This window comes from Phascolarctos cinereus, unplaced genomic scaffold (genome assembly GCF_003287225.1).
Source record: "Phascolarctos cinereus isolate Bilbo 61053 unplaced genomic scaffold, phaCin_HiC Scaffold_4;HRSCAF=312, whole genome shotgun sequence".
Taxonomy (NCBI): Eukaryota; Metazoa; Chordata; class Mammalia; order Diprotodontia; family Phascolarctidae; genus Phascolarctos; species Phascolarctos cinereus.
The window spans coordinates 677420634-677435639 of NW_027555847.1; the positions used below are offsets into that span (position 1 = coordinate 677420634).

Here is a 15006-nt window from a genome sequence, read left to right on the forward strand (position 1 = left end):
AGGGGTATATGTAAGATGGATGAGCCAAAGACTGGTGGACACAGCAGATAGATTTTGAAGGGTTGTACTGAAACACTTTTTCAAATACAGGGAGGCAAAGACAAAAGGAAACAGACCAAAACTCCTAACAGAATAGAATCCCAAAGAATAGAATAGACCAAAACTCCCAACAGAAGAGACCTAAACTCCTAATAGAATAGAATACCAAAGTTGATAGAACTGTTTTGTACGAGGGCCTCTCTCACTCCAGCAATGTAATAAAAGAAAACAAAGATAAAAATGGAAGTGGTATTTGTCTATCTGAACTATCATTTCTTACTAGAAAACCATAACTCTCAGGTAATTATGATTAAATCCTTCTGTTAAGAACTATCCAGGAAAGTTAGATTTTAACCAGCAGCCTAAGTGAGAATTAGGGTTAAAGTGAGGATTTAGTGGGAAAAACACCGTTTCTAAGAGGGGAACAAACTCAAGAAGAAAATTTTACCCATTTTCTTTTAGATCTAGTTCCCTCTGGGGATGGAGACAGGAAAGAAAAGTCAGCAGGAGGGAAGAGTTGTTTCTTCTTTCTAGAGAGTTGGAAGGGCCTCAGAGGGTCACCTAATGAGCCCACCCAGAAACTGAAGAGGAATCTTCTCTACAATATTCCTAACATATTTACCTGCCTTCTCCCTGAACATGTCTGGTAAAAGGGAACCAACTACTTCCTAAAAACACAAACTCCATTTTCATAATTCCAATTGTTTATTTTCCCTGATATCCAGGAGAAATCTGTCCCACTACAACTACCTTCCATTCCTCTCAGTTCTGCCCTCTGGGGCAGAACCAGATTAATCTCTCTTCCACATGACAGCCATTCAAATACTTGAAGCCGGGGATCATATTCTCCCTACATTTTTTTCTTCTTTAAGTTAAATGTTGTCACCACACTAAGGGCCAAGAACATTTACCTTGAAAGATGATTTTGGTTCTGTCCAGTGGAGCTACCGCGGTTTTAGCAAGAGCTCCTGCCAATGCCCCGGATAATAGGGAGTTGAGAACTTTTTTTTTATCATCCTACAACAAAACCAAAAAAGACAAACACTGAACAATCAGTAATAAAAGAGGTTTATTTTGCCACAATCAAATAAAATTATCCAATAAGTTGAAATGCAAAACACTTTTGTTTTCAAATAACCATGTGAAAATCAGTTGAGTTCCACCAATTTGTTTCAACCACAGCTTCGATAATTATATACCTTTTAGTTAGATCACTCCTCTTCTCTACGCCTCAGTTTCTTTATCTGTAAAATGAGCAGGCTGGACTAGATCAGGGGGTCTTAACCTGAGTCTGAAGATAGATTTCAGAGGGTCCGTGAATTTGGATACAAAAAAATTATAACCTAATTTCAAAATAATTGTTTTCCTTTTTAATCCTATGTATTTTATGCATTTAAAAATAGTATTCTGAGAAGGGATCCATAGGTTTCAGACACAAAAAAGGTTAAGAACCCCTTGATTAGATGGTTTCTAAAGACATTAAACTTATATTCTATAACTTCCATTGGCTCTGTACCAATTAAGGCCAGGTGAAATTAAATTCAAGTCTTTCTGTGCAAAGTTAACTATCTCAATTATCATAATCGGAAGGAAGACAATGTCTGGCAAGACCCTGCAAAACAGAGGTGACTACACCTATGAGGTACAAAGTTCTCAGATCACTGACCTGTGAACAGACAAGGCCTAAGTCTTTTTTGTCTCATTCAAACTAAACAAATAAACCTTGACCCTTTCTATATAAAAATTATTGTGAACCAAAAGCTTAAAAGGCAAATATAAAGAATCCTTCTTCGTTTAACTTCCCAAAACACACACACACACACACACACACACACACACACACACACACACACACACACACACAAAATTCATTACCATCCAGCCTCACTTGTTAAAGAAAAAATAATGATGCTGTACCCATGGCTACAGGTTTTATCCCTTTATGGCCCAGTTAATCTCCCACTGTTCAATGACTACAGTTTGTACCTTTATCTATAGACAGCCTTTGGCACAAAGGGTTCAGTTGAGAGCAAAAATCCATCACCACTTCTGAAATGACGAACTCTCAAAGCACACGCTATACTGAAAACAGTTCTCAAATGTCATCAGTACACTAACACAAATACAGATATTCAAACTAAAGTGGTTAATGGCTCTGGGGAAACTAAAAAACATTTAGCAACAGTGAGCAGCCAGTTACATCAATACAATGGGTCACTCCACAGACTAAGAGCAGTTAATGCCACTGGGCTTAGACCAGCTCCAATCATCTTGCTTCTCCACTGAGACGGAATGACAATCACAGTAGAATTTTGCAACATAATGAGCTTTGGTTATAATGCATGATGACGTTATCATAAAACAATGTTGGTCAAGCAATGCCTGTAGGGCCAACGATATAAAAATTCACTCAAAGTTCAAAGATGATTCTAAAACTGGGATATGTTGCACATTAGAGTAGACAGAAAAATAACTCAACGAGCATACCCCAGGTGAAAGAAAGGGGCAGGAACTAAAATATTAACTGGAAGAACATTTGGAAACTTTCAAAAATAGATTCACAGAAGGTGCCAAAGAGCCCCAGAGACCAAGACCTCAGAGAAAAGCCTCTAATCCTTCATTTTAAAAAACAAGCATGATACCTTTGATGTCAAATTGATTTCCAAATATAACCTTTTTCCCTCTCTTTCTCAGCAAGCCTTTCATCGTGCCAACGATTGAAAAACAAAAACAAAACACAGTTCAGCAAAACAAAGGAACACATTGATTCATTTGGGCAGTATATACTATACTTCATGGGCATAGTCCCCTACCTTGGTAATGAAAGAAAAGAGTTTCGTTTTTTAAACTCTTTTCCTGGGGCCAATTTTAGTCGTTATTTTTTCATTTTACATTGTTGTAGTAATTGTGCATATTGCTTTATTTGTTCTATTAACTTCTCTTTGTCCTGACAGTCTGGAAGACCTGGGTTCAAATTCTGACTGCCACTTAGTCCAACATTCCTTCTACGTGCACGTTTCCTGACTCTCAATCTGATATTTATTCCAATAAACCACACTACACCACAGTAGGATCATATTATACTCCAGCTCCAACTCTCCTGAAACAAAGAAAAAAGGTCACACAGCTAGTGTCAAGTGTTTGGTCTGAGGCTGTATTTGAACTCGGGTCCTCCTGACTTCAGGGCCAGTGCTCCATCCACTGCACCACCTAGCTGCCCAATTCCCACATCTTGAAGGGACTATACTCTAACCTTCCTGGTGAGGTTTTCATTTCCTTAAGGTAAAAAGGGAGGCTATTTCAATATTCAAACCTGTATTTTAAGGACTCAAGAGGCTGGAATGTCTTATTCCACTCCCAGGTGGGCTGTTTTCTACCTGGTTAATGTGGTTAATGAGGGTAAGAGACAGTATGGTGTGATATAAAGAGCACTGTGACATTTTGTGGTAAGAATAATAAACCATAGGAGCACTGATATAACATAGTGCATTAAGGTTTGCAAAGCTCTTTACAAGTATGATCTCATCTCATTCTCACAACAACCCTAGGATTAGCTGTTATTGTTATCCCCCTTTTACAAATTAGGTAAAGTGACCTGCCCAGGGTCCCTGAGGCGGAATTCAAACTCAGGTCTTCCACACTCCAGGCCCAGGGCTTTGTGCACTATGGCACCCCTGAACAGCCCAGTGGTTGCAGAAAAAGAGGAAACAAAGTAGATGTCCGTCGATGGAGGAATGGCTGTACAGAGGGCAGAGCATACGAATGAATGTACTCAAATGTTTTTCAACCATAAGAAATGATGAGCATGAATATTTTAGAAAAACATGGGTAGACTTGAACTAATGTACTGTGAAGAACGCAAAACTATCACACAAGATGGTGATACTAAAAGACATTAGAATTCAGATCAGTAAGGACGAACCTTAATTTCAGAAAGTTGATAATAGAAACACACTTCTTCACTTTTGGAATTAAAAAAATGATAAATGGGCAGTGTGGAAGGCCACACGCAGACCGTTACACATAGCAAATTTGTTGGCCTATTTTTCTTTGGCACAGGAGAAGATGTTCTTTGTGGGGTGGGAGTTGGGAGGTGTTTTAAGAATTGACAGTGATGCAAAACCCTCACCCTTCAAAACATCAATAAAGCACTTTAGAAAGGAAGAACACTGAGCCTGGAACCAAAAGACAGAGGCTCAGTCCTGTCTTGCTTATTACCTAATCTGCAAAATGGGAATACCAGTACTTTTATTCTATCTTTCCTCATAATGTTCCTGTAATGCCCAAATAAGATAAATGTGTGTAAAATACTACATACATAAATACAGCTCTTATAAAGTAAAAATTATATCATCAAGCAAAACATAAGGTTCATTATTATTTTTAGACATCTGGCTAATGTTTTTCTCCAATGCTTCATCATGGCCTAGAGGTGACCCTTAGTTCTTGAAGGCTACCCCAATGAACAGTAAGCTCTTGAATGTTCTACCCATCAGGAAAAGCTTAGATAAAAAGCCTGATGATGGACTGCGTGTCTGCTGCCCAAGGACCAAATTAGTTAAACTGCAAGAGGCTGATGACCAACTTGGTCATAGGGATGTGAATTTTTCAGCTAAAGAAATCCTTCAACACAAGCTACTAAGTTATAAAGGGGGTTGCAATCACTACTGGTGAAGGAAAGACCCACATCAACCAAATCACTGATCTTTTTAGTATTATAATTAAAATAAGCCCTATTAACCCAAGCAAGAACAGATAAGCAAACAAATCTGTTTGAGATACATTACACACAGAGGTGTATATATATGCATGTGTATATATGTATATACATACTTACATTTATATGTATTATGCACATGTATGTATAATACACACACACACACACACATCCCTTTGTCTTGACAACCACGGAGAGTACGTGCTAAGTTTCCATGTACTATATTGCTCCTTCACAAAAGTAACTTTGAGGAAAAGCACATTTGCTAGGATAGATCTACAAATTAAACAAAGCAACCAGAAAGGAAAGCATTTGGTGTACTTACCTCACCATTAACTGGTCGAATGGTCTTCACATCCTTCTCTTTTAAACCCACAGAAGCTTCTTTCACACCATTACCCATACCAGTCTTATTGATAATGATAGAAGATGGTATTCCTAGGTTAAAACAAAAATGTACATGAAGTCACACAACTCATCTACCTCAAGGAAGACTATGGAAGCCAATGATTTGTTGCGGCCACTTCCAGTTCTATGATCCGAAGGCTGAAATCAGAGTAGACTAAAGAAAGGCCTTTTCCATCCCAAACAAGCAACAGTTGCTCTTCTAAGGCAGAGTGCTGCTGTGACAAGAGCCCTAGACTTCAGGTCAGGAACCCTAGTCAAAGGTGACTGTAGCAAATCATTGAGCTGCCTCAGTTTCCTCACCAATAAAATTGGGATAAAAATAATTTGCACTTTCTACCTCACAAGATTTCTATGAGGAAAGAAATGTGTAAACTCTTAATGTCCTACAGAAATCACAATGAAATCACCAACCAGATGAAAAAATGCTCCAAATCATTAATAATAAAAATGTAAATGAAAACAATTTGGCAAAGATGCTACAAAAGGAAAATGATGACTGCTTCAGGAGCTGTGGGAGGACAGGCACAGCACTCTACTGTCGGTGGAGTTGCGAACTAATCTGTTTTCTGGAAAGTAATTTGGAACTGTACTTACAGTATCAATTAAACTGTGACTTTAACCTGCATTATTACCACTAATAGGCATATACCTCAAAGAGATCAAAAACAGAGAGAAGGGATTCATATGCACCAAATTTTTTTTTAACTTTTTAGGCAATTGGGGTTAAGTGACTTGCCCAGAGTCACACAGCTAGTTAAGTGTCCAGCGTTTGGTCTAAGGCCGCATTTGAACTCAGGCCCTCCTGACTTCAGGGCCGGTGCTCTACCCACTGCGCCACCTAGCTGCCCCTCCGCACCAAATTTTTTAAAGCAGCACTCTGTATAGCAGCAAAGAATGAGAACAAGTGGATGCCTGTCAGGGAACAGCTGAACAAATCATAGAATATGAATGCAGGCATATGAATATGGTATGTGAATGAAGGCGAGAAGGACTAGACCAGTAATGTTACAGGTATAGGGAACTCCTAAATTAGAAAAGAGACAGACAAAGCCCGTGTGTGAATTTTTTGCTTGTCTATATTTGTTACAAAGGATGGCAGGAGTTAGATGATGATAGTGATGTGGGAAAAAAATTGTTAATGAAACATTTAAAAAAACAGAAGGAAGTTCAGGAGGGGGTGAAGACAAGTAGGTCAGTTTTGTTACTATCATGTTAAGTTTAATATACACTTTTGTGTAAAAAGAACAAACCTATACATACAGTTACATACACAACTCTCTCCCCCACCCCGTTCTTTGTATACTGAAATGTTGTTTGTTGGTCTGTCAGGTTCATAATAAAAAAAATTAAGTAAATCATAGAATTAGAATCACAAGATTAGGTGGGAGCTTGAAGGTCATCTAGTTCGTACAGTACCTGAATGAGGAATCCGTCTGCCACAGAAAAGTTATTCTTTTGACACCTCCTATGTGCTCTACAGCAATGGTCTCTCACCTCTGTAAAGAAGGCAGGGAGGCAAAAAGATAAAAAAAAAAGGAAAAGGAACAATGTCTACAAAAATATTCATAGCAGTTCTTTCAGTGGCAGCAAAGAATTGGATATTGAGGGGATGTCCATCAATTGAGGAATGGCTGAACAAGTTGCTGTATATGTTGTATATGTATTGCAATATTATTTGTGATGGAATAATATAGCACTTTAAGAAATGATGAGCAGGACGCTTTCAGAAAAAAACATGGAAAGACTTACATGAATTGATGCAAAGTGAAATCAGGAGAACATCATTCACAGTAACAGCAACACTGTATGATGATCTACTATGAATAACTTAGCTTTTCTCATCAATACAATGATACAAGACAATTCTGTAAGACTTATGATGAAAGGTGCTGTCGACCTTTTTCTTTACTTTCTTTATTTTTCTTGGGTTTTTTTGTCTGTGTTTTCTTTCACTGAGCAACTTACATGGAAATGTACTTTTCATAACTACACATATATAACCTAGGTCAAATTACTTCCCTTCTCAATGGGGAGGGAGAGGAGGGAGAGAATATGGAACTCAAAATTTGAAAAAAAAAAAGCTAAAATTGTTTTTACATGTAATTGGGACAAAAACCAGAATATTAAATAAGATTTTTTTTAAAAAGAGGACTCAGAAAAAAAAAAAGGCAGAGAGGAGTATGTTCATCTTTTCTCAGGTCCAAACTCAGCCACAAAGATCCCACAGCATTCTTTTTCAATTACTTTGCTGGATTTTTCTTCCTATTTCATTTTACCATTTCATGGTTCATCTAAGTCTTCCTGTGCTTTTCTGCATATAGACAGCAGCCATACCCCGATAAAACCATCTCAGCAGACAGGCTAAACCAGGCTGAGGGTAACCCACAGCTTCAAACCTGAAACTGTGCTAGAGGGATGTCTACCCCAAGCATGTAAAGACTTTCCCTGGAGGAATGGGCATATGAGAACCATCTGTTCCCACAGCCATGAAGACATCAAAGACTCCAAGGTCATCCATTAGTCCTTGGTCACAAATTCACTGCCAGCTGTCCTGACTTTTGTCCTGCCACTGGACTTCAATGACTCTGGAAGACAGCGGGAAGCTGATGACTTTGTGTAATTGTGCCTCACTTAAATCCAATTCACCCATGAGTCAAGACATCACCCCATGATGTCACTGGTCCTCTTTGAAAAGAATGATGAACTACAAAAGCATTTATCAAATTCATAATTTCCTGTAGCACAATGACCACAGGATCACAGATATAGAACTGAAAAAGAACTCAGAGGCCATCTGGTACTACCTCCTCAATTTACAGATGAGGAAACTAAGGCCCAAGGAGGTTATATGACTTAGTCTAAAATTACACAGATAGAAAGCATCAAAAGCCAGATCCTCTGACTCTGGAGCCAGGGTTCTTCCCATTATGCTATGCAGCTTCCTAGAGGATATTCTATTACATTCCTGTACCATATTTTACGTATCCATTCCACAAATCAAAGGGCATTTCCTTTGTTTCCAGTTCTTTGCTATTACAAAAAAAGTTGCTATAAACTGAGATTGCTATATAAATTAATAAATGCTTATTGAATGAATGTTGAATTAAAGGTCTAAACCCACTGGATATGAATGTAATGGAATATTATTGTGTCAAAATAATGAATGAAGAATTCAGAGATACTTGGGAGAACTTGTAGAAAATGATAAAGCATGAAGAAAGCAGAACCAAAAACAATATTTGCTATGACTTCAATAATGTACAAAAAGCAATCAAATTATAATTATAATGTATAAAAGCAGCCAAATAATAATGAATAATCTAAAAATCTAGAGAATTTCTTGGTAAGAAGACCTATCTTCTTCTTCTTAGTAGTGTAGGAAGCTATGAACATAGAATGTATAGTCTACAATAGACTGTTCTCTCCACTGGCTTTGCTCAAATGTTGTTTAACCAGGGACAGGGCAGAGAGCGAAGACATAAAGCTAAGGTTATAGTCTAAAAATAAAACAATTTTTTAAAAGAAAAGTAGTGAGGGCGTAAACTAGTATGATGGCAAGAAGAAAACGTAGGTAGTGAGTTTCCCATCTCTGGAGGTCTTCAATCAGGGACTGAATGACTACTTTGGGGCAGACTTTTTTTTTTAGAGGGGATTCATGCTTTAGGCAAGGATAAGAACACTTGGCCTGATATTCCTTCTAATTCAGATACTACATAGAAATTAGACCAAGAGTTGTATTACTGGTCTAATTCCATTAAGTACCTACATGACAGTCATTTAATAAGAATAATAGCTATTAAAGCTAGCATTTATAAAGCGCTTTAAGATTTGCAAAGTGCTTTATAAATATTATCTCATTTGTGCAAATCAAAACAACTCTGAGGTACCACATCACACCTATCAGAATGGCCAACATGACAAAACAGGAAAATGATAAATGTTGGAGAAGATGTGGGAAAATTGGAACACTAATGCATTGTTGGTGGAGTTGTGAAATGATCCAACCATTCTGGAGAACAATTTGGAACTGTGCCCAAAGGGCTACAAAAATGTGCATACCCTTTGATCCAGCAATAGCACTTCTAGGGTTATATTCCAAAGAGATCATACAGATGGGAAAGTGACCCACATGTACAAAAATATTCATAGCAACTCTTTTTGTGGTGGCAAAGAATTGAAAATTGAGAGATGCCCATCAGCTGGGGAATGGCTGAGCAAGTTGTGGTATATAAATGTAATGGAATACTACTGTGCTATAAGAAATGACAACAGGTTGACTTCAGAAAACCTGGAAAGACATGTATGGTCTGATGCTGAGTGAAGTGAGCACAACCAAGAGGACTTTGTACACAATAACAGCCACGTTGTGCAATGACTATTATTGATAAACTTAACCCTTCTCAGCATTACAAAGACCTAAGACATCTCTAGAAGCCTCGTGATGGAAAATGCTGTCCACATCCAAAGAAAGAACTATGGAAGTTGAATCGCTATCATTTTTTTCCTCTTCTGTTGAGTTTTGTTTCCTCTTTCTGACAGTTCCTCCTATTGGTTTTAATTTTTACTTACAACTTCACTAATGTGAAAATATGTTTAATAGGAATGTAAATGTATAGCCTATATCAGATTGTGTGCCATCTTGGGGAGGGTGGTGGGGAGGAAGGTGGAGAAAAATTTTCAACTGAAAAGCATATGGAAGTGATTGCTGATAAATCAAAATAAACTAATAAAAAATATTATCTCATTTGAACCTCACAACAACCCTGGGAGGTATATACTATTATTATCCCCTTTTTACAGATAAGGGAACTGAGGTAGACAAATAAGAAGGGACTTGCCCAGGGTCATACAGCTAGGAAGAGTCTGAGGTGGGATTTGAATTCAGGTCTTCCTCTGCCCAAGTCCAATGCTCGGTCCACTGTGCCACCTAGCTGCTCCTATGCTTACACTTATGCTTGCTCTAAGTTTTGCCTATTTAGGTTTCTGTTTACTAGGAATAAGCTTCTTTTGGCTTCTGTAGCTCTTTCCAAGAGATAAGTCAGTGATGTCTTAGCCCCAAGATGCCTTGCTCATGATTAATCAGAAAGATACCATAACAGTACCACCACCATTTTTCTATCCAGTCCTCTTTTGGGATATAAAACTGTTGTTAAAGTGGAAATCGAATCACTTAGCAGCAAGGCAATAGTCTGGCCTGCTTTATCTATGTAGCCTTCCTGCCCCCAGTAATCTGGAGTCTGAGGTGATAGAAATACAGCTGATTGGACTATGGATTTAGTGGGGTTTTTTGTGGCTTCATCCACTAATGAAAAGTTTGTTGAATGACATCTGCTCCTGTATATCTATCCTTCCAATAAGCCATTTATCACTCTACTCTATAAAACAACAAAATACCTATTCTTTATAATGCAGATCAAAGGTCCCCTATCTCACATATCTTTCTGGCTACCTCTCACTAATGTGGAAAATCACAGAATCTGAGCTGAAGGGACCTTGAAGGCCATAGAATACAACCAATACTGAGTAATAGCTGAAATTTATATAGCACTATAAAGTTTGCAAAATGCTTTACATGCATGTTTTCAAGAATATAAGGAAGGTACTATGGATATTACCTCCATCTTGCAGATGAAGTGAAGCTCAAAAAGGTTAAGAGACTTGCCCATAGAAAATATATGATCTGATGCACAGCGAAGTGAGTAGAACCAGTAGAACGATCTACACAGTAACAGCAATATTGTAAAGATAATCAATTAGGCAAGACTTAGTAATACTGATCAACACAATGACTCACCACAGTTCCAAAGGGTTTGTGAGGAAACATGCTATTCATCTCCAGAGAGAGAGCTGATGGCCTCAGAATATTGACTGATGCACTTTTTTTCTTTTACTTGCTCCCCACCCCTACCCCTGAACATGGCTAATGTGAACGTTTGTTTTGAATGACTTAATATTTGTAATGGGTTTTGTATTTCTTGCCTCTTCAATCGGTGAAGAGTGGGGTGGGAGTGGGGGATGGAGAGAATCTGAAACTGAAGATAAAATAAAATTATAAAAAGAAAAAAAAAAGAGAGTCCAGTCATAAAGCCAGTAAGTAAGTGCTCATTATTTAAGTAGAAGTGAAAATATTTGTACAATATCATTACAGTGAAGCCCATTCCTCTGCTGGACTGCTCTGTTATGAAGTTTTGCCTTATATCCAACCAAAATCTGCCTCTGCAACTTCTGCCTACTGTTCCTCATTCTGACCTCTAGGGCCAAGTAGACCAAATCTAACCCCTCTGCCATATGACAGACCTTCAAGTACTTGAAGCCAGTTATATCATGTGACACTGGCCTTTCTCACCTTTCCACATTCCTTTTTTTCTCCAGTCAAAACATATCTAAACCCTTCACACAATATTTATGTGGTATGATCTGGGCCCCTTCAAACTTCTTTCTTTACTCAGACCTGGCACAGCACCTTGTCCCTGTCTTGGGTACCTACGCTTACTTTACAATCTATTTCTGTTTTTCTCTATTATCTACTACAAAATCTGTGGTTGGCACTTTTAATAGTACAGTGCCCTAAATCTGCAAGGTGCTTAATCAATGTTTACTATAATGAATTTACTGAAGTAATTTATATAACCCACAAAGGCTACTGGAAACCTGCCTACTTCATTCACGCCACCAGAGTTTGGCCCCTTCCCACATGCTTTCCAAAGGCCATCTGATAGAAGGATCCCAGAGGCTAGCCAACAAAAACAAGTTAATCAAATACTGATCCATTTCCCTACTTATATTCAGAAGAATTCATAAGCATGGCTCAGCAGTTTCTGTACTTCTTGCAGGTGTTGTACACAGTATATGTCATTCTAGCTTACCTGTTTCTTGATCATCTGTTACGATGTCAAAGCCCAAAGTGGTAGACTTCATACTAGCTACTTTAGTTGTTTCCCAACCTATACTTTTGTGCTAATCAAAACTTCCCATTACTCTCAAAGTCACATGGAGAAGTGGTTAGGTGGGGTAAATTAGTCAATGGCAACTTTTTTCTCTGAACAAAATATCTTTTGGAAAATAGCAAAGCAATTTGTTGGAAGGTTTTAGACTCTAACTTTCATATTGTCATGCACCCTTCCCCTCAACTTCTTATGTGTTTATTATCCTCCACATTTTCCTCTTCTCATCTGTTCTAAAATCCTAAAGCACTTCCCAAACATTGGACAATGAATTTCAAAGCACCACTGTTAAACAGGCAAATGATTTATGGATTTTCATTACCACATATTTCCTAAGGCTTAAAAAAAAATTTGAAGTGCTTATTTGTCCAGTGAAATCACTCCATTTCATTTCTTCAGGAAAGGTGAATATGTAAGTTTTTAATAAAGCAGAGTACAAACCGTATCACTGATTACAGCATATCCAGATGAATGTTCAACAATGACTGGAAAAAGATTTATAGAATCAAGCTGAACTGATTGATATAAAGCTTAATTTGTGATAGTGGATTTTCTGTACAAATTAATAATAAATTATAAATGCAGTATTTATATCTCTCTACATGTTGTATAAATTCATCATGAGCATACCCTTAACCACAACCATCTGAATTCCTGCTAGGCTCCCCATGAAGACATCCCTGGTTCTTGACATATACTTGGGCAGCTCCTCTCTGCTCTACCCTCATGGAATTCCCTAGATCCTGTGATAGACACCATTTCCCCTAAGTTGTGTTTACATGGATCCAACCCTATGTTAGGAAAGACATACTGGTACATGTTCCTCAAACTGCTTAAACCAGTTAGTTTTGCATATTTTACTTATATTCTCTGACAGGAAACTTTTTGACTAGAAATCACTTTGTTAGCATACTTAACCAAATGGCTTAGTTACTAAACTACAGTCCTCTTAGAGCATTTTGTCAAGCTCTCTTTATCTCTCTGTTAATAGAACTGAAATAAAAATATTTTTAGATTTCATCTAATATCTATCATACAAACCACCAAAGAAAAAGCATCTTACAGTTCTACCTCAGATTCTTCAATTCCAAAATGCGTGTTTGTAAAATCACCTTTAAACTACCACCACTAAACTATGCTTATGGTCCTTTATTTCCTCACACTAGAACTAAGTCTGATCAGTTTACTTGTTAGCTCAAAGACCATTAGTAGCTCTTCACAGTCCATAATATAAAATAGAAACATTTTCTTCTGTTGATAATAGCTCTCCGCTATCTAGTCCCAATCTACCTTTCTGTTCATCATTTCATAATGTTCCTTCTTGCACTGCACTGGGACTCCTTGTTCCTTGATCTGGTCTTACAGTCTCCTGCTCCTATGTATTAGTACATTCACCCATTCACCCACACACCCACACACACACATTTAGGACATACTCTTCTCATCTCTGCTACTGAAATTCTTCTTTTTGTTCAAGGCCTATGGTGGGAGTCACTTCCTCAATGAAGACTTTCCTAATGACCAGCTAGAGGTGATGCCTGTCCCTTTCCTCTCTCTTCTGTGTCTGACCTCTCTGATGCACACTCTAACTAGTATTATAATTATATGTGTATAATTGTGTACATGTGCATAGCAGGTTGATAGAACATGTAGCAAGTACAAAAAGACAAGCCCTTTCATCTCTAGCAACATTGGATAGAGGTCTGCCCAGATCCACTTTTATATCACCCAACCTCAGCCTGTCATTTGACTCATTCTCTATTTACTTTCATTCTCCCAAGCTCTAGAATGCGCTATGGCTATGCTTGGATATTTTATTTCTTATGAGTAAATTTACAATCATCAGCATTCATCAGTTTAAACTCCCACCCTAGTTCATTAAATATTACTTAATGAACCATAAAAATCTCCCTTTTCAATGGTAATTATTCTTATTTCTCTATGTTCAAATATAAAATTAGAAAATTTGTGCAAATTATAAATTAATAGAAGCAATAATAAACATAAGGATATATATGTATAACTATTTACAATATCTCGGCTCTGACAAATGTCACAGCTTGAGCCACCTCAAATTCTCAATCTAATAGGAACTGTCTTCTCTTGTCTTACTATATTCCATTCCATGTTTCCAACTGCCTTTTGGACAGTATTCATAATCAATAGATCCAAACAGAACTCAGTATCTTTTTTCCCCTTCAATTTACTCCTCTTTTAAACTTCCCTCTGATGTCAAGAGCCCCATCTGTAAAATCACCTAGGTTCACAACCTTGGTGTTATCTTCAACTCTGCAGTCTCCCTCATCACTAATCAGTTGCCAAACCTAATTTCTATCTCTTCAACATGTCCCCTTCTCTCTACTCTCTTAGCCACTACTCTAGTTCATGCACTTCTCACCTGGATTACTGCAAGATCTTCTAGTTGCTCTCCCCACCTTAAAAGTCTTCCCTTTCCAATCTATCCTTCCCACTCAGTGGCCAGTGATCTTTCTAAAGTCAGTCAGTAAGCTGACATTTATTATGCATCTGCTATGTGCCAGGCACTGTACTTAGCACTGGGGTATAAAGAAAGGCAAAATGTAGCCCTTGCTCTCAAGGGGTTCACAGTTTAAGCGGAGAAACAACATGCAAATAACTACATGCAAAGAGGATATATAGGGTGTCCCAAAAGCCAATGATGGTGAAAACTGCATTAAGACTTTGGGGACACCCTGTATATAGGGTAAGGTAGAGATAGTTTCAGGAGGCAATAAAATTAATGAGGATGTGGACAGGCTTCTTGCAGAAGGCAGGACTTTAACTGAGACTTGAAGGAAGTCAGGGAAAATAGGAGATGAGGAGGGAGAGCATTCTAGGTATGGGTAACAGCCAGTGGAAACCCTTGGGGCTGGGAGATGG

At 37.9% G+C, this 15006-nt stretch overlaps 1 protein-coding gene across 3 annotated transcripts in view; it reads right to left on the reverse strand.

Moving 5' to 3' along the window:
* Nucleotides 1–15006, reverse strand: part of SLC25A42 (solute carrier family 25 member 42) — a 55677-nt gene that overhangs the window by 20129 nt on the left and 20542 nt on the right. For 2 of the 3 annotated variants that reach the window (XM_021008992.2, XM_021008991.2), the window contains exons 2-4: nt 6581–6660; nt 5082–5194; nt 951–1056 (exon numbers count right to left, since the gene is read on the reverse strand). In XM_021008992.2, coding sequence (XP_020864651.1) covers nt 951–1056; nt 5082–5159 — 184 coding nt within the window. In that variant the 5' untranslated portion in view covers nt 5160–5194; nt 6581–6660. The remainder of the gene's footprint in view (nt 1–950; nt 1057–5081; nt 5195–6580; nt 6661–15006) is intronic. The other variant, XM_021008996.2, reaches the window with a different exon arrangement.